The sequence below is a fragment of the Osmia lignaria genome, chromosome 13 (genome assembly GCF_051020975.1).
Source record: "Osmia lignaria lignaria isolate PbOS001 chromosome 13, iyOsmLign1, whole genome shotgun sequence".
NCBI classification, from domain to species: domain Eukaryota; kingdom Metazoa; phylum Arthropoda; class Insecta; order Hymenoptera; family Megachilidae; genus Osmia; species Osmia lignaria.
Window position 1 is genome coordinate 7,745,325 of NC_135044.1, and position 19,312 is coordinate 7,764,636.

The 19,312-nt window shown below is 40.9% G+C and overlaps 4 protein-coding genes across 5 annotated transcripts; 1 reads left to right on the plus strand and 3 right to left on the minus strand.

Moving 5' to 3' along the window:
• Window positions 1-4: 4 nt before the first annotated feature.
• On the minus strand, window positions 5-3,472 carry LOC117602087 (DNA mismatch repair protein MutL). The gene is made up of 12 exons (XM_034319621.2): window positions 3,062-3,472; window positions 2,864-2,984; window positions 2,628-2,792; window positions 2,290-2,564; window positions 2,096-2,215; window positions 1,876-2,022; window positions 1,355-1,791; window positions 1,023-1,281; window positions 842-962; window positions 466-778; window positions 252-393; window positions 5-174 (listed from the first exon to the last, which is right to left on the minus strand). Exons 1-12 carry the CDS (start codon window positions 3,197-3,199, stop codon window positions 64-66), a joined length of 2,349 nt encoding a protein of 782 aa, XP_034175512.1. The 5' UTR covers window positions 3,200-3,472; the 3' UTR covers window positions 5-63.
• A 370-nt stretch (window positions 3,473-3,842) lies between these two features.
• LOC117602093 (acyl-CoA-binding protein homolog) lies at window positions 3,843-4,666 on the minus strand. Its single transcript, XM_034319633.2, has 3 exons — window positions 4,544-4,666; window positions 4,145-4,259; window positions 3,843-4,048 (listed from the first exon to the last, which is right to left on the minus strand). The coding sequence occupies exons 1-3, from the start codon at window positions 4,556-4,558 to the stop codon at window positions 3,915-3,917; spliced, it is 264 nt and encodes an 87-aa protein (XP_034175524.1). The 5' UTR covers window positions 4,559-4,666; the 3' UTR covers window positions 3,843-3,914.
• Window positions 4,667-4,908: 242 nt separating this feature from the next.
• On the plus strand, window positions 4,909-16,779 carry Exn (Ephexin). Of its 2 annotated transcripts, none has more exons than XM_076691637.1 (16): window positions 4,909-5,048; window positions 5,129-6,674; window positions 7,182-8,193; window positions 8,272-8,543; window positions 8,810-9,279; window positions 9,341-9,489; window positions 11,485-11,679; window positions 11,800-12,288; window positions 12,348-12,448; window positions 13,275-13,377; window positions 13,451-13,799; window positions 13,872-13,985; window positions 14,047-14,208; window positions 14,277-14,471; window positions 14,547-14,860; window positions 14,936-16,779. In XM_076691637.1, the coding sequence occupies exons 2-16, from the start codon at window positions 6,435-6,437 to the stop codon at window positions 15,133-15,135; spliced, it is 4,365 nt and encodes a 1,454-aa protein (XP_076547752.1). In that variant the 5' UTR covers window positions 4,909-5,048; window positions 5,129-6,434; the 3' UTR covers window positions 15,136-16,779. The 2 variants fall into 2 exon arrangements, with proteins under 2 accessions (XP_076547752.1, XP_076547751.1); XM_076691636.1 differs by having other exon boundaries at window positions 4,910-5,048; window positions 14,544-14,860.
• Window positions 15,246-17,324, minus strand: LOC117602092 (transmembrane emp24 domain-containing protein 6). Its single transcript, XM_034319632.2, has 4 exons — window positions 16,474-17,324; window positions 16,058-16,254; window positions 15,921-15,987; window positions 15,246-15,858 (listed from the first exon to the last, which is right to left on the minus strand). The coding sequence occupies exons 1-4, from the start codon at window positions 16,660-16,662 to the stop codon at window positions 15,628-15,630; spliced, it is 684 nt and encodes a 227-aa protein (XP_034175523.1). The 5' UTR covers window positions 16,663-17,324; the 3' UTR covers window positions 15,246-15,627.
• Between the last annotated feature and the right edge of the window lie 1,988 nt (window positions 17,325-19,312).

Here is a 19,312-nt window from a genome sequence, read left to right on the forward strand (position 1 = left end):
AGATTAAACATGAACGGTTTTATTTCAAATTTAATAATGTATAAATAATTACAGTATTTTAAATTAAGAAGTATCGTTATTTTGCGGCAACGAATGTATAGGATGCAATAACGATAAGTCGTTCTTTATTGAAAACCACTGTTTCAAAAGCTGCTCCATATTCTCAGCTGTATCCTTTCAATATATGCAAAGAAACAGTGTTAAAAATATTAGATACCAAGTAATAATATCACTGCTTGATTTCGACGTACCTCGCTAGCATTTCTATCGGCTATATTTAATTCCTTTTTCAAAGTTGTAGCGTCTAAGATCCAAATATGCGAAGATTTGTGAACAATCCACAAATTCGAACGTAATAATCCAACAATGACATTAGTATTTTTACATGTATTACTGAAAAATATTTATATTAAATGTTAAAAAAAAATGATAATTTCATAAATATATGACAAAGCGAAAATTTACTTATCGAGAAAGCTTCCAGTAACTTTCGTTAAGTTTACATCCCATGGTACAATGGTTCTCATTACCAGATTTTTGTTATTCTCAGGGTTCATGGTTTTCATTTTCTCTAACGCCTTTAAAAGTCTATTTCTATTTTTATTAACGTCCGTTACGTGTTTCCCTTTCATTTCTTGCTTTTCTTTTTCGCGTTCACTCTCCTCCTCGCGTGCTAGATCTCTATAATATCCACGTTCTTCGGATGACAATCTTTTCCAAAGATTAGTCACCGTATTTGCAATTTGTGCTGCTGTGAAATTATCGTTTTGTTTTGCAACTAAAATTGAAAGTATTATTCATACATTGAGTAAAGATGTTTGATTAATTCCTTGATAATTACCTTGGGGTCTAATGTGCTTCATAAATTTAAGAAAACCTGCACATACATTTTTATGATGCGTATCATTATCTGATGATTCGTTTGACTCGGAATAATTATAAGGTTGTACATCCGTGCCTCCCTGTAAAAATTAATTCACTTGATTATATTTCTATAACCGAATTCATGAACAAATATTTACCTTTAAATCAGATACGTGCCCTTTGCTCCATTCTTTTAATGTAACACATTTCTTTGTCCTTAATTTATTCTCTTCATGCACACTTTTTACATTTGCATTTTGCTTTTTGTTTTCTTTCTCAGTTGTGTCCACGTGAGAACAATCATCCCAGTTAAAATCTTCGCCCAAATCTACAGTTGGTAACTGACTTAACGTTTCATGATTTTGAGATAATTCAATCGGAGGGCTATCGTCGGTTTCTCCTTTTTTAGTTTTAGCACTATAAAGTGATAAGAAACAGTACTATACAAATGTTATATTACAGTATATTATACGATAATTAAAAAACTAACGCTAATTCCGGAGAACCGTATTCCTTGTAACGTAATGTAAGATTTTGTGATTCATTTGAGTCTGAGTCACTCAGATTTAAAGATGGCATTTGAAGATCCAAATGTACCATATCGTAATTTTTGTCTCTTTCAGAAACTGCAGCTTGCTCGTTATCTTTGGAATGATCAGTGATAGTACACTTTAAATTGCTTACAATTTCGGTACATTTTTTAGGAACGCATACGTCTTTCTCATTATTATCTGTTACATTTTCTTCTGTCAATAATTTTCGTTTTTTACATGCTGGCCATTCGTCTTCTACGTTCGGAACAATCACGTTTTGCGTACAGTCTTGATATTCATTGAGCGATTGATCACAAACATTTTCTTCTTGCACTTGTTTTCGAATTCCATAAAAATTTTCGAGGCAACTTTGTACTGTATTAAGAATTACGCTCTGTGTACACACACATTAGGAAACATGATGTAGGAATCTTTACATGAATTATTATTACATACTATACTCTATAAATGTAGTTACCTCTTCTTTGAAGAAAATACTAGTCTTGTTTGGTTCTAAATTAACATCGATATTTCCAGAATTTGTGAAAATGTACAAAAGAAATATTGGTTTTTTCCTACTCGACGAATCCTGTTCTAGCGCTGTTGAAATTGTTTTTGTTAACATCTGGAAATAATTTTCGAACACTTTTGTAACTATAAGTAATTTAAATAACGTTAAAATTTGTTTAACTATATACCTTTTCTAGTTCCTTGTGCTTAATAGGTCTGTTATTTACAAAAATATATTGTGCTCCAGACTGAAATGCTTCAGATACATTTTGCAATTCCTTGGAAGGAATCATTAATTTACCAGTAGTCTGAAGAATACAATTGAAGGAATTAAAATGTGCTTATGTGAGAACATATATAATTTAACAATTTCTATGGTTACCTCTGTATTTTCAATATTTATCCAACTCATATTGGAAGTTACCTTTCTACCAAGAACATAGGTAACTGCTTCTTCAAGAGTAGCTGTGCTAGGTTTTGCAAATTTAATAATATTATCTACTTTATAACTTATTCGTACATCAAATTTACACATTCCATAACTTTTAACTAATGATTCCAATGTTTTAATATCTTGATTTGCTCTTTTTGAATTAGTAATTATTTGTCTTCTTACTGGTAAATGCTTAAACAATTGCTTCACTTGTACTGTTGTCCCTAAAAACAGATATAGTAAAATAAAATAGAAGCAAAATAAGATATATATATTCTATTAGCTACCTGTAGCTCTATGACAAGGTTCAGTTTTTTTAATATGTCCATAGCGATCAATGTCATAGGAAACAGCTACTTCATCTTGTTTAGTTTTTGATATAATTCTAAGATCTGACACAACACTCAATGCGTGCAATGCTTCACCCCGAAATCCATAAGTTTCTAATGAATCTATAAAGGATATTAATATTACATTTAGAGAACAATGTTTGGTATTGTTATACAACTTAATATTCTTTTACCTAAATCAGAGAATGTTACAATTTTGGATGTGTATGATGACAAAGCCATGTAGGAAGCATCTACTTTAGAAATGCCGCAACCATCATCTTTCACTTCTATTAGGGTACATCCGTTATCTGTCTAAAGATTAAAACAGAAGCATCATGATAATTTAAACGTGAAACATATTCTTTAATGTGCAATGAATAGTGAGATACCAAGTTAATTTCAATATTTTTTGCATCAGCATCTAATGCATTTTCTATTAATTCTTTTGTGGCACTAGATACTGAAGTTATAATTTGAGTGGTTGTTATAAGTTTCGCTGTATTCGTGTCCAGAGGTAAGATGGTCATTTTTAAATAAATTTAAAACAAATCTGGCACACATGTAACTTTTTATTTCGTTTTAAATTCGTACAATCACATAACACCCTACTGTATACATGTTAACGCGCGAATACCCATTTGAAATGTCACGCATGAACTAAATAAAATAGAGACGAATTTGTTAACTTTATGGCGCTGTTAAAAGGCGCGAATTAAACAAGATTGCTCGTAGACACTGGGAAAATGGGCAAGTAATATGTGAGCAAATCAGGATGTGTGTGGGAGAGGGTTGGAAAAAGAATTTGTATGAAAATGAATGTATAGTTTTAAACTTATGATCTGTATTATAAATGAATACAAGAATTACAAAAATCGATTTAAATTTCGCAGGGCGATGGTGGAGGGGATGCCCTCCTAGGACGCCATCTTGGGCGAGGACGCCATCTTGGGTGAGGATGCCATCTTGGGCGAGAGCGCCATCTTGGGCGGGGGCGCCATCTTGGGCGAGGGCGGAGTCATAGACATAGTAAGTCTATGGGCGGGATCTTGAGCGAGGGCGCCATCTTGGGCGAGTCCGCCCAAGTAAAAGACGAATGAATGAAGATTGCCGGTATTAGAAATCGATAGTTCATGACTGAAAGGTTTTAAATCGAATCGAAACTGGAAGAGGAACGTTTAGACAAGTTGTATTTTTATTTTAAAAATCTTGCAATACAGACAGAAATACAGGCTAGTAAGCATTTTATTTGTATTTTTGCTGTAACGTGTTAACGAATTTGATATACGCTTCTTTTGCATCATCCTTCGACATATTCTCTTTCGACTTCCAGGCTTCCCACTTTGCTTTCCCCTTCAGGTCCAACGCGCCAGGCTTCGCTGTAATTATACGTAAGATCATTGTTTATCTTGTAACGGACGACACATATAGCGTATTCCTTTTAATTTTTATTATGCGTCGAAACAGCAACGTACAGGTATTAACGTTGCCCACTGTTGCTTGCTTGTACAGTGCGTAGAGTTCCAAAAATTCATTGTCCGAGGGACGTTTAGTGAGAGATTTTACAGCTTCTGCAGCTTCTTGAAATTTCTGAAAAATCACATAGCGTGTTAAACGTGTTTCCTCTTTCTACAGGTAAAATTATTATTCAAGCTTTGTTTTTCTTCCGTTATTGGGATGGTTACATTTTTTGTCACGCAATGCAACAGAATTTTACGTAATGTTCGTGACTTTGCATAAAAGCGTAATTTTATACATTCACAGGAGAGCGCAAGGTTCTTCTAGCTGAAAGTAAGACTTAACCGTTACGTTGAAAATTTACGATAATTCGAGAGAACGGACCTACCGAAGGTACAGTACGGAATTTTGATTACCTGATCGAGAGACATCTTGTGCAGTTACTACGGAAGCGTTCTCTTAATAACTTCTGACCAACGGATCTACCTGGGGATCGACTAAATACCAATGCCCCCACTTACCGACCGATTGGATTTTTAAACGACAAGCAATTATAATAAAAAACCGACAGCTGAATCTGTCGATACACAGAGGAGTTTGAACCGGTCAATGTTCAAGTTTACGCTCTTACTTCCGTCACATGACATGTAATTAATCCCTATTTTGCTAATTTCTTTTTCATTACATTCGTCATTAATAATATTTCATTTAACGAAATTTTATCCGATTCGAAATTGAATCATTAGTCATGTTCGCTGGTTGGTCTACATCGGCGGAAAGAATTGTAAGAGTGCATCATCGGTGACGCAAATCCTGCTGGTCAGCCAGGTCCAGCGGTTGGAAGTCGAGACGATGAAATGGACGAGAAGAGAATGGGGCCAAGCTGCCACATCATCGGCCGACACTCACCTGCGCAAGAATGTAGGAATTTTCGACTAGCTGATGCGTCGTTTTACCGCTCGTTCGCTTTGCGTTTATATACAGGAATCTCTGCTTTTCAGGGCCGTGTTCGAGCAAGGAGGATATTGATATATTTTGGGAAATGTTGTTGCGAGAAATGAGCGAGGAGGAAAGGACTGGTGAAATCCAGGAAGGAATGCGGAATTATTCGAAGCGATTCCGGACTGGCGAAGTCACGAGCGCAACCGTTGAAAAAAAAAAAATACGTAGTTTCGATCGTGTGCATCGAATGTATCGCGATCGCTGTAGAGAAGGAAACGGAGCTATAATTGATCCTCGTAGCAATGTACGTATCTATGTAATGGTTCGAACGTAATCGAGAAATAGATTCGTTCAGCGACAGTTGATGAACGAAGCGAAGGAAAGTACTTGCGCATTGTAGGGCGGAGGGGTGGGTAAGGAATTCCAGGGATACGGCAGTGTAGGGGATCGACGAGCGTCGGCGAAAACCGTCGAGGATGGCCGAACGGGTACGCGGGACCGTCGCCGCGGAGGCAGAGCAAAGAAAGCGCTTTAAAAATTCAACGAGTATGCGTGATTTGTCACTCGATCGGCGATCGTTTCGATCGACTCCGCTCCGCGCCGTCGCGCGAATCCAGTGTGCGTTTTGCGGGCACGTTTATCGTCGTGCACGCCTATTCGGCTGACGAATACCATTGATGCACGTGTAGATAACCGCGATCCGTGGATGACAAATCCTTAACCGTGGCCTCGTTAACGTCAAGTTCGTTGTGTCAGACGTTAAACATGTAATTCGTGATTCTTCTGTCAAACCGAAACGCGTACGAGGACCTTGGAGAATCGTTCGTTTCGAAAAGATGTTAACCGGGATGGTACGAGTTTATATGAAAAAGCGTGAAACAACGAGGCACAACGTTTACGGTTGCGACAGTGCGGAAATGAAAATATTTTCTTTAAACCGATCGCGCTTATCGTTCGCTCGGTGAGCCGCAAACGCGGAATTTCGTGCAACGTGATCAGAGTAAGAAATCATCCGCAACGGAACGGTTCGCGAGAGTCGAGCGTCGAGCAACGGTCCATAAGTTTAACTGTTCAACGAATACGCGGTACACTCGACTGAGCGGTTGAATCGCGCGTAACCGGAGGATAACAGACGCGTGTACCGCTTACGCGTCGAAAAATTGTGCGAACGGTGGCAGATGTGCGAAACGAAATACGTTCGATCGAGAAACGCGTGTACGTATTAGTGGTACTTGATAACGGAGCGACGAAACGTTTCGTTATCGCTAGTTCACCGGAACAGCGTCTCTGTGTGTAATCGTTGAAGCGCTGAGAACCCGCGGGATGTGTTCGTTTAAAAAAAAACGTTAAGATACGCTAGGTTCGATGAAAGAGAGGAAAAAAGAGGACAGAATGAGTCTGTCGCCGATAGCGAACAGAAGCTTCCTACACGGTGATGGAAAACCGTCACCGAATTCGGAGAAGATCGTCTATGCAACCCTCGACAGTTTGGCTTTAAAGAGAGCAACTTTACCGCTGCAGTTGTTGCCCGTCGACGATCGGAACGAGCCAAAGAGAAAAGGGGAAACTTGCAACGATACCACTGCCAGGAGATCCAGTTTCAAGGTTCGCTTCGACTGGAATAACCCCGTTTCCGTTAGAAAACGTAGCTTGGGAATTCCGATTAACTGTCGCGCGTCGAGATCGCGGGAACTATTCGAACCGCGCCTCGAGATCTCGCGGTACGAACAGACGATTCGACGCGTTCACCGCCAGCAGTCTTGCTTTCGATTATTACTTTCATACTCGTCAATTATTCTTACCGTCAGCTGCGAACGTTCACGAAACCGATGCTTGCGTTGAACGCGTTAATCGTTTTAGTTGGATGTAACGAATTAACTCGTCATTGATGAATACATCTACGACGCGTATGACGAGTTAACTCGTCGTTGAAAGATGCTTCTCGAAAGTTTTCCTTATCCTAACATTTCACATGGAAATATTCGTCCGAAACAGTTAGGTACGATTTCTATCGCGTAACTCGAGAGCAGATTTCCGCGAAACCGTTAACGAGATATGTCAACGTGTACCGGGGAACTAACGAATCGCGGGAACGTGCGAATGTTCGTTCAGGTGGACGCGGCGAGCAGCCTTTCGTCGAAGGAGCGCGCGAAATATGTGCTGGTTTTACCGTCGCCTAGCCCGGAGGCGGAACCCTCGGGATCCAGCGAGCAGAGGTCGGTTTTTATCACGGATCGAAACACCGGGGAAACGAAGGTGGTTTGTTTACAACGCGCCGTGGATATAGATAACAATATCGATACTGATCCGATAAAGAATTCACCGGATACGATCGCCGATTACTGCGAAGACGATACTCGTCGACGAGATATACAACCAGTGTCGGACGACTCGTCGGCCGAGGAAAACGCGATTTTTCCGAACTCTATCAGCGAATCCGATCGTTTGATCGAGCAGGCCGACGAGGACGATTACGAGAGGATAGAATTGATAGCTTGTCGAGAAGCAAATCTTCGCGATAATAACGAAGATGAAACAACAGCTTTGTGCTCGAAAAATGTTATCGCAACATCGCTCCCCACCAATGAGCTGACGAGAAAAAGCTCCTCGGAAACGAGACTGGACGAGGAAAAGCGTCTGATCGAAAGTCTAACAAAGGAGCTGCTGCTCGATAACGAACGCGACGTTAATCGCGGTAAAAAGAAGAATCATTTCGCGAAGAACGTGTTGCATTTCGTGCCGGAGTACCTGGTGAAGGGATCGAAGAGAAGGAAGAAGAAGAAAAGCGCTCTAAGCTCGTCGTTGAACTCGTTGAAACCGTCGACTTTGGAAAAGGTGGACGTAATGGCCGACGACAGGTTCAGATCGAGGAGTCTCTCCAGAGAGGAATCCAGGTGTCTGAACATCTCGTCACCGACGAATTTCGTTCACGTCGCCTCCGCGACCAGTCCGAATTTGATCCTGAACGAAAACACGGTGAAATTTAATTTGGAGCAGGCTGTAATTACGCACGAGCAAAAGTGTGCCATCTTGCCTCTTCTCGTCGCGAGGAGCGAGAAGTTCTTCTTCGACGCCTCCTCTTCCCTCTCGCCAGGAAGGGACAACGAGAACGAAGAAACTACCCGTACGTTTCTTCCTTCGATCCTTTATTTCTTTCTTTCCATTCGAATTTCTTCTAATTCGACACTGTTCTTTATTCCAGGCAGAATCGAGGAAAGCCGGAAACGCGAATTGTTGTCCGAGCTGAGAGCGCGATCGGCAAAAGCGTTGGAGCCGAGCCAGCAGCGGGTGAAAACGAGTGAAAATCGAGCGTACGAGGGGAACGACTCGTTCCGCACAAACACCAGCTTTTTATGGAGTAATCAGAGCAAGAACCTATCGGTGCTCCTCGGTCGATCTACACTGAACGAAACCCTCGAGTACGTCGACGAGGATCAGTACGATGACGTAGGCCCTCTGAATCTTATCAATCAGGTGACTAACGTTCAACATATGCTTTCAATTTAGAAACTTACCTATACCAACTCGGACGGTTACCTCTTCACCTAGCTCGTTTCTTTTCTATAACCATTTATATTGTGGGATCGGAACTTTCAGATCCAACAATAAGAGAAACCATGGTGGTAGGGAGGAGACTCTTGATGACTTTCCGCATGAGGTTCTCGTAGACCTATGCGGAAAGTTAACAAGCAATTAGTTATCGAGATTTTATTTTATAACATCATCGTTTTAACGATTAGGATGACGACTACGATGACGTGGGTTTACCGACTACTTCCACCGATGAATCTTCTACCGTCCTTGAACCGACTCGCAGGGATTCCGAGTCTATCTACGACGACGTTGTAACTTTGCTTTCCCCGATCGACGATCCCGAAGTTACCGATTCCCGTAATGTCACCGGGAACGATAACACCGTGATCCAAAAGGATCAGACCCAGGAAAACGACGACTATCATCTGTTCGAAGGTAACAATTATTCCAGCGTGGACGATGAGGAGACCGGCGACGACGCGCTGGATAACGATCAGGATGATTACGATGACGTCGGTCTGCCTGGCGAGGAACGAGTCAACAGTTTGTACGCAGGTTCGACGGCAGGCTCGATCCTCGGATCAACCTGGACGAACGGGAAAGAATCCGAGTGGGAGGACCTGGAGGAATCGATCTTTGGTCCTGCTCGGCTTCCGAAGAAGAACAGCAATTCGTCGTATGTATTTTCTTTTCTCTCTGTCGATACTTAAAATGCTAGTCATTGTTTCTTTATTCAGTGGGATAGCAAGCGAGACGCAGGTGATCTCGAGTAAGAAGAAATTGCCTCGAAGATGGTCCCGAAATGGGAGAAGACAACGTTCCAGATTATCTAGGAGAAGCTCGTCGAAGTCGTCTAACAAGTCAACGCGGGATTTCACGAGTCAAGGTAGGTTTCGAACTTGTTTCGTTCAGACGAAAATGGATTCCAGTGTCGTTTACCTACTTTCAACCCTTTCGCTACGGCCCACAGTGGGGCGACCATATACGAATGTTCGACATTGAGGCAAAATATTAATGTTGTAATTTAAGAAGTTAAGTATATTTTTATGAATCTTTAAGTCTTCCACAATTATGTTCCACAATATTTTTACGTTTCGTACCACTATTTACCCTGAGCCATCCAAAATTAGTTACATCGATCAATTTTTCTTTTTGGTAAATCACGTTCTAATCCTTGTATTTTGTAACTTTACCAAAAGAATATGTATAATATCTAATGTTGTGGTTGTAATAATTCTAAAATAAACAGAAAGGTGACATAAATAATCAACAGAAATCTATTGCATTTGATTATAAAAGATATAAATGTTTTATTCAATTACAAAAACCCAGAAAAAACTTTGCACCATTTGTTTTTAGGAAGTATGTAGATCGTAGCCATTCAATTGTTTTTTGCTTTTTCGTCAGATATTTAATTTAACTGTTTAACAGTTTAAGCTTTATATCTTTGGTTGTAAGGTATGAAAAATGTTGAAAAAAATCAGGAATATTCTGCTCCACGACCAACGTGTTTCTGAATTTTTTCAGAATTTTTCATTGTTAAATGGATTTTTAAAAAATTCGGAAAGTTTAAAAAAATTTTTTATACAGATGTATCACATTATATATAGACGCTTATGTTTGAAGAACAATTAGTATAAAATATTTTAAACAATTAGTCCAACATTCGTATATGGTCGCCCCACGGCCTGTCAACGAGTGTACTTATACCAGGGGCCGCCACACGTTTTTGTCAAAGTGTTACCATCGCCTCGAAGTCACACGTCAACGAATAATCGTACGATTTCAACGCGAAACACCAGGAAACGCATCGTTTACTAATGCTTCGTCACTTTCACGCGGAGAAAAAGGTGACCATAGCGATTCCATTGAAAAAGGAAAATGTTCTTCTCGGGATCAGCGCGATGGAACAACTTGCACGATTGCAAGCATTCTACCGTGGTATCTCCCGTCAGGTTTCCTGAGGAACGATCCTCCCACCTTTAGCTTCTTCCTTAACCCTTTGCAGAGGATCGCTTCAAGGAGAGCATCTTTGCACAAACGTATGTTCCTTCCATAAAAAATCCATCGCGTTCAACGATTCTCCTCCGATTCATTTGCAAATTGGTGTAAATTTTGGGAAAATGGACCTCGCGGCTGTGTAACAATAGAGGAGAACTTGTCGCCGAGAGAGTGGGCGATGATTCGAAAGACGTGAAAATATTTAATCGACGAGTGCTCAGCCTGGAAACCGGACTCGAACGAACAGATTGCCGCGAGGTGAAAGCGCGTATTGCGCTCTCGCCAGTGTCAGTCACGGCCGAGCCTCGCTGCTCGTCGCGTCGCGTCGCCCCGCCTCGCTTTTTACCTTCTTTCAGACTTAAGTATATCCGCGTAATACGCGTACCATCCTCGATTTCTCGCGTTCCCCTTTATTCCCCTCCCGTGGTTCACTCTCGCTTTCTCGAAATGTATCGACGTCGCCTCCGAAACGCTTGAGACCGCTCCTCTTTCGACCGTGTCTTTTTTCGCGCGAAACTCCATCGTGACGGACAAAAATGTCGTGGAAATGAAACAGACCTTGAAAACTTTTCGACGTCCGAACACGCAAGGTAAGCTGTGCGTCCTGTTACGATGCCTGTACACACCTGTCCAAGAGACCGAACTTCAGCTGCTTTTCTCGTTTCGCGAAAATCATCGTCCGCCCAAATTGCAATAAAAGAAAAAGAGAGAACGCTTTGTTCCTTCGACGCGTCCGTAGCTGATTCGAAGCATCTCTTCTTTTTTCCTCCGCTCGATTCGGTTAGCCTTCGGATCTTGGACAAACGTCGGGCAATACATACGTGGCCGTTCACGCAGACATAATCGCGATAGACGTTTGACCGTGAACAATGATTTCAAGTGGCTGTAAGCCTTGGCACCGGATCGGTTTTGCTCGTGGGCCGTGCGGAGAAAGTGGAGGAATGGAAGAGGGAAGAGCCGAAGGAAGGAACCGGGCAGGAAAATTCATGGAGAACGCAGGGTCTCGTTCAGATGAGGGTCATCGACCTGGACGAGGACTTGGACACCCAGGAGACGTCCTGCTACGTTCACGAAGGTCCTCCCGACGTTTCAGGGAATTTAATCGATAAAACCTCTCCTTCTCCTTATGATGGAAATTCGATTTGAAATCCGCCCTCCAGTTTTCCCATCGTTCACCTGTGAACCCTTTTTACAGAGAACGCATCCGACGACAGCACCTACGAGAGCTTGCAGTCCTTCCAGCAGGATGACTTCAGCACCGATTCGGAGACGGAGAAGATCGAGGAGCGGAGGAACGAAGGGGAGAACGTCGAGAGGGACAAGATCTCGAATCGATTCGTGATCGAGTACTCGGAGGCACCCACCAGACCGAATCCTCCGCCCCCGCGGGAAATCAGCCTCACTCGTACCCTAGGCAGGAGGATAAAGATGCTTCGAAGAACTTGGAGCATCACGAAAGGAAGCCTCGGTCGTATGCGAAGAAGAACCTCCGTCGACGAGGAACATGTCTGCGAGGAGAACGATCAGTCGAATTTAGAGGGTGGTAGATACTTTGGTTTCGCTAGGCATTTTAAGAAAAGCGTCACTGGATTTTCTACTTTCTATCTGAACGGTTACACCGCGAACGGTCCTGGCGATTCGACAAAAATCGCCGGCGATCATTCCTCCGTCGACGAAGAAACAGGTAAGCTTTATTCTTCTCTCGTTCCCTTCGATTTCGTAACTTTCTGTAATTCTGTACAGATCACTACAGCGTACTCGCCGAGCAGGAACCGCTGTATCAATTCTACGCTGCCGCTGCTGCCCGAGGGGCGTTCGACTCCAATTCGGATGGCTACGAGGAGGTAACACCTGAAAATAGAACCAACCCGTTTTCGGCCATTTCCGGTCAAACCGGAAAAATCTCGGCCATTCGTTCAGGTTTTGACCCAAGAATTTTTCCGATAACTCTTACCCCCTTCTCAAGATTTTCAAGGGGAACTATCCAAGTGTTACGCACACTTATTAATGAAACTTTGCCACCTTGTAGAGCTCGTCGCCCTGAACACGCCTATACCACCTTTTGGGGGCAGACGGCTAATTGTTTAAAAGATATTAACAATTAAAGTTAGTTACACCTTACATTGAGAAGCATGAGAAACTAACACATATAAATGCTTAGCTCCGCGGTAAAACGCTTGACTGACAATCTAACTGTCCACGGTTCAACTCCATGGTTTTCAAGTTTTTTTTTCTTTTTTCTTTTTAATGATAATTTGACTCTTTTTGAATAATTATTACAACTGTGCTATAATCATTGCATTTATTAATAGCTAATTAATTTTCATAGAATTTAAGTTATATTTAAATTATCAAAATTTACTGCTTCTCAATGTAAGGAGTAACTAACTTTAATTGTTAATATCTTTTAAACAATTAGCCGTCTGCCCCCAAAAAGGTGGTATAGGCGTGTTCAGGGCGACGAGCTCTACAAGGTGGCAAAGTTTCATTAATAAGTGAGCGTAACACTTAGGTAGTTCCCTTAGATACAGGTTGGCTAATAACGTCAGGATGACTCTAGAAATATGTCTTTTCGAGATAATTGTTAAATGGTAGAAATCCCATTGTAATGACACGCTTCTAGAAGCATCCTGTTTATCCCACAAATGCAGTAACCATCGACACGTACAGGTCGAGGACATGATTCCATCGCAATCGACGACCGACTTGGCGAAACCAGGCCACAGAACGTTGTGGTGTCAAACGGTGCAAGTAGTAAACACCGGTCTTCTACGTAAGCGACCATCGTTATCCTAAAACGTTGCGACACTTCTTATTCGACGATCTAATTTTACTTTTTCCATCAGAACGTCTAACCACGGAGGAGAGAAAGATTCAAGAAGCAAAGTTTGAAATTCTAACGTCCGAAGCTTCGTACTTGAATTCCCTGCGAGTTCTAAGGAACGAGTTCATCAACGAGCCGTCTATCAACGAGATTTTAACGCCCGTCGAAAGGGACAAGCTGTTCGGTGGTATTCCTAGCGTGTTGCACGCATCGGAACAGTGTCTGGCAGAGCTGGAAAGCATATGGAGGCAGGATCCTATGCTGCACGGACTGCCGGACGTGCTGCTCAAGTATGCCGAGAAATGTTTAGATATTTATGTAGCGTACTGCTCGAATCAAGTTAGCATCGACAGCACGCTCAAAGATTTACGGTGAGCTAGATTACTAAGCAGACACTTTCCCTTTCTTTCCACCGATTTCAAATCCGACGTCGTTTCTTTCAGGTCGCGAAAGGGTCTCAAGTTTCTAGACGTGGTCTCGCAAGTTGAGGCACGTTCCGCTTGCCAAAGCTTGTCGTTACATTCGTTTTTAATGTTACCCATGCAACGGATAACCAGGTGAGACGAATGCTCCTCGAACGATCAATTCAGAAAAACTGCACGATTGCGTTTGATTCAGGCTTCCTTTGCTGGCCGATGCAGTCCTCTCGAAATTGTCCTCCGAACACGTCGACAGACATCACTGGGAGAGAGTTTTGTCGAGCTTAAGTTACGTCGTTACCGAATGTAACGAGGGTGCGCGTGCCGCGGCGAAAGAAGCGGAAATGGAAAGTTTAGCCAGGTGACGATCGTTTTTTCAAATCGTTCATTGCTATTCTTCTTTGTAAATACATCGTTTCTGTTTCATAGAAAACTCGAGTATTCCGCGAAAATTAAACCTATCGTATTGAAAGGCAAGTACCTGGTTAAAACTGGACCTGTTGTACAATTGTCGAACAAAACCGACGCGGAATACAAGCTCACATTCGGGCGAAGGTTTAACAAAACGCACCTCTACCTTTTGTTACTCACGGATTATCTTCTAGTCGCAAAATACAAGTCCAAGTATGATCTATGAAAATATTATTTAGGTAAAATAGGATATCATTCGTACGTAACGCATGCTTCTTCTTTTAGTAGTCACGATACAACGTATACTGTAATAGATACGTGTAAAAGGAGTTTGATCGCTTTAGAGTCTGTTCCTGAGGATTCGCCGTTCGCGGGTCGTAACGCGATGCTGTTAACTCTTTTGGAAAATTATTCTGGTCATCAAATCGAATATATATTAACGTGCGAGAGCGATACGGAAAGGCAAAGGTGGTTGGAAGCTGTTTCACCATCGAATCGAGGATTGGTTGAGGAAACCCTCTACGAAGTATGGGATTGTCCTCAAGTGGTAGCTTTGTATTGTTATTCTCCAAACCAACCGGACGAATTATCGTTGCATCCCGGTGAGCGATCTTTTTCTCGTTTCTTCCTTAATCAATATGCTAATTACAAATATTATTATTTTCTCTATTTTTCAGGGGACGTTATAAACGTGTTCAGAAAGATGTCAGACGGTTGGTATCACGGTGAAAAATTATTGAACCGCGAACAGGGCTGGTTTCCTGGAAATTATACGAAAGAAGTTGCATCGGAACACGTTCGCGCGAGAAATTTAAAGCAAAGACACCGTCTTCTCGCGTTGAACGGTAACGTGTTGCAAAGAAAAACGAAACAATAATCTGCTATTCGCTGAAAGACTTGAAGACGCAACTTCGAGTAAACCAAGATGATGTTATTTATACTTATCCACTCGTCGAGTATCATAAGGGCCGAATAAAATTAAAGAAGTCTATAAAAAAAGTATGTTAATCTTTATTATCCTGATATAAATGCAATTATAAACGTTCCTTAATAGTTTTATTTATCCATAAATATATAGTCCGTACATTCGTAGTAAAAAGCTGAGAATAAAAGAAAATAAATGAATGGATACCTTAAGGTGATCAATGGAATGTTTCATACGTAGATGTACGAAACACGAGACAGTCTTATGCAGTGTTTTCGCAGTTTCTTGTTAACAAAAGGAATATTATCCTATCTTTGAGAATACAGCGAATTTCTTTGATCAAAGAACAACAGGTAACTCTCCAAGAAGAGAGCATGCTACATATTTAACTTACAAATCCAACAAATCTGACGTTACTTTTTTATCGTGAAAGAAATTTCTTCTTTATATACCTGCTCTCGAATATTTAGACGGTTTCACCTCGAATAATTTCCTTACAAAATATACCTGTATCGTTGTCGTTACCAATATGACGATTATTTGCGCGATGGACCATGTTTGGACATAAGAATTGTTATCCAGTAATAAATTTAGATCTCTGGCTTCTCTACTTCTACTCAAATGTTGAGTCTGAAGTATGTCGTTAATGTTTCTCTCAACATTAGTTAGCGCCGACTATAAAGGTAAAAACATTGATATATACGTTATTCCTAACTAGAAGGACAAAGGGTACATACCGTAAAGTTCCCTACAGAAAGATTCAGTTCTTCCAGTTCTCTCGAATACCTATCCCATTCGTCGTACCTATGATAAATAATAGCGATTAACATTAATAAAACTACAAATACACTGTGTATAATTATAGATGTATTACCTGATTACTGTGATGTATAAATTAACTAATTTTGATGCAAATCTAGAAAATTGGTTGTCTATACAAATACTGTAGTAACCAGCATTCTGCACTGTATCTTGGTAATCCGAATTAGAAACCCACTGGTAGGGATGAACTATTATTCCATCTGGATTTCTTATCGCAAAACCAGCTTTCCCATCTCCACCTCGTACCACCTGCACTTACAACCATTATTTAATACTTTTCTCATTCTAATTAATGAAAGTTAAGTAATAATTGGTAAAAATATGTAGAGTGAACCATATGGTCAAATATTGAGATTAATTAAATACTTATTGAGGTGTAAAAATACCCAGGTGTTTTGGAAGTCTTTTATAACGAATAAGGAAACGTATTTTTAACAAAGTAATTGTATCTTAAAAATAACTGTATACCTGAAAATTTACGTAGAAAGTTGCGCCCGAATTAACATATTGAAAGTAACAATCTTCTTTCCCAGCATCGATATGAACTTTATAGTCTAAGGCCACCGCTGGTAAGGTTTCGTACCAGAGATGAGGCATGCTGGTGTTCGCGAGACTAACAAGCACTCCGAAGACCAGACTTCGTAAAAGGTTGGACATTGTATGAATTTAAACAAACAGATCATCACAACAATCCACCCGGCCAACAATCGCTTTCACGACGACTGACAAGCGTGGCCCAAGTCTCAACGTTCACCTCCTACCGCTATCACTATCTTCAGTGTTTCTCAACTGTTTTCGCTTGATCCTTTCTCGCAACATAAATTATCTTGTAATTTATTAAACATTCCCAGCATTTACAACAATCTTCTATTAGATATTTTTAACAATAACCAAGTGCTTAATACAGTATTTTAAAACTTCCTTATATTCAAATTTAAAAAAGATCGATAGATCAAAATCGATAAAGGAAACATTTATACCAGTCAAAACTTATTCATATACATAGCTCGTTTTGAGTATGAAATCGTTACAAATTTAGTTCCAATTTAGTTCCGATCAAGCACCTACATGAAGCTACCCGGAAGGAATAATAAAATATGATTATTTTTAATTCTTCTTAGTGTATTTCGTTTGTAAACCGTTTGTGATTGATTGTGAGTCTGTTTTTAACGTTTGTGACAAATTACTTTTTTTGTAATTAGCAATTTTATTTCAGTCATGATGTGAGCCGAAACTTTTTAATAATTCCTTATAATAAACAGATTTTGTGATAACTAATAGTTGTAATTGATTGGAAATCATTTGTGATTTACAAATATATCATTCTCATTGTTTGTGAGTGAATAATTTCTTAATTATTTACAAGTTTGTTTTATAATCACTACCTCGAACAAGTGAGTTTCACGATTTGTTCGTTTTTAAGTCCTATATTTCGCTTTTTGCTACGGGGTCCCTGACACCCCGGTGGAATAATATCGGTATGCAGCGTCACCGGTACCTCGGGGTCTCAGCTACCCCGAATGCCGTAGCGTCGGCAAGCAAAGAGTGTCATCACAGTATCCCTTATATCCCTGCATTTCTTCCATCCCAGCATTCCTTACATTCCTGCAACCCTTAAATACCCATTTTTTTTTTTTTTTTTTTTTTAACGTGGTGGAAATCTTCAGAAAGACACCTTCAGCCCCCCTAGGGAGGGGCCGGAGGTAGTGTGCGATTTTTACCCACTAAAACCACCACGGTGGCCTGCACTAGGGCGGTAGGGAGGGCCCTTTGACCCTCCGCCATGTGCCAAACTCCGCCAACATCGGGGGCCACACCCGATGCCGACACTCCTCATGCCGCGTGCAGTGGAGACCGGGGCCCTAGCCCCGGACCCCTACCATTTTCCTTTACATCCCCCCTCCCGTTACACCTCTGTATCACTTACATCCCTGCATTCTTTCCATCCCTACATTCTATTCATCCCTCGTTCCGTTACACCTCTGCATCCCTTACATCTCAGCATTCTTTCTATACCTTTATCACTTACATTCTTGAAAAGACGCTTTCGGCGTTCGTAACAGCGCCCTCTAGTGGCGAAAAAAAGAACTAAAGTACAAATAAATTTAGCGCCATCTGGTTTTCGAAAAAGGAACTAAATCAAGCACCGATTTTGGCCCTCTAGCGGCAAAAATGTGAACTAAAATCTCGACCTCGAATCAGCGCCATCTGGTTTTCGAAAAAGGAACTAAATCAAGCACCGATTTTGGCCCTCTAGCGGCAAAAATGTGAACTAAAATCTCGACATCGGATCAGCGCCATCTGGTTTACGAAAAAAGAACTAAATCAAGCACCGATTTTGGCCCTCTAGCGGCAAAAATGTGAACTAAAATCTCGACATCGGATCAGCGCCATCTGGTTTACGAAAAAGGAACTAAATCAAGCCCCGATTTTGGCCCTCTAGCGGCAAAAATGTGAACTAAAATCTCGACATCGAATCAGCGCCCTCTGGTGCCGAAAAAAGGAACTAACTTACCTTTACTTACCTTTACTTACCTTTACTTAAAGCAGTCTTGTTAATATATTTATTATAAGGGATGCAGAGATATAAGGAATGTAAGGATGAAAGGAATGTAGGGATGTAAGGGATGAAAAGAATGTAGGGATGTAAGGGATGAAGAGAATGTAGGGGTGAAAAGAATGTAGGGATGTAAGGGATGAAGAGAATGTAGGGGTGAAAAGAATGTAGGGATGTAAGGGATGAAAAGAATGTAGGGATGAAAAGAATGTAGGGATGAAAAGAATGTAGGGATGATAATAATGTAGGGATGAAAAGAATGTAGGGATGATAATAATGTAGGGATGAAAAGAATGAAGGGATGAAAAGAATGTAGGGATGTAAGGAGTGCTGGGATGAAAGGAATACAGGGATGTAAGGGATACTGTGATGGCCTTGGCCTATAATGAGTGATAAAATTATATAAATAACTGGAGAAAGTAAAATAAATGGGGTCCTCGGCCGAGACCCAGAAGAGGGATATTATCATAAATGTTAGTCCCCTACGATGAACTTATTTAATAAGCAAAAAAAGTAAATGAAGTAAATTAAATAAATTGTGGAAAAAAATTATACTGGTTGTGCCCTCTTCATACGGACCTGATATCATCCGGGGTGTTAGCGACCCCGCTGCGTTAATGACACCTTCTGCGCACCGACCTAATATCATATTGGGGTATTAAGGACCCCTAAACGATGACTATCTTTGCATACGAATAATATAACATCCGGGGTTCCGGGGACCCCGAAGCACAAGTGACACTGTTTGCA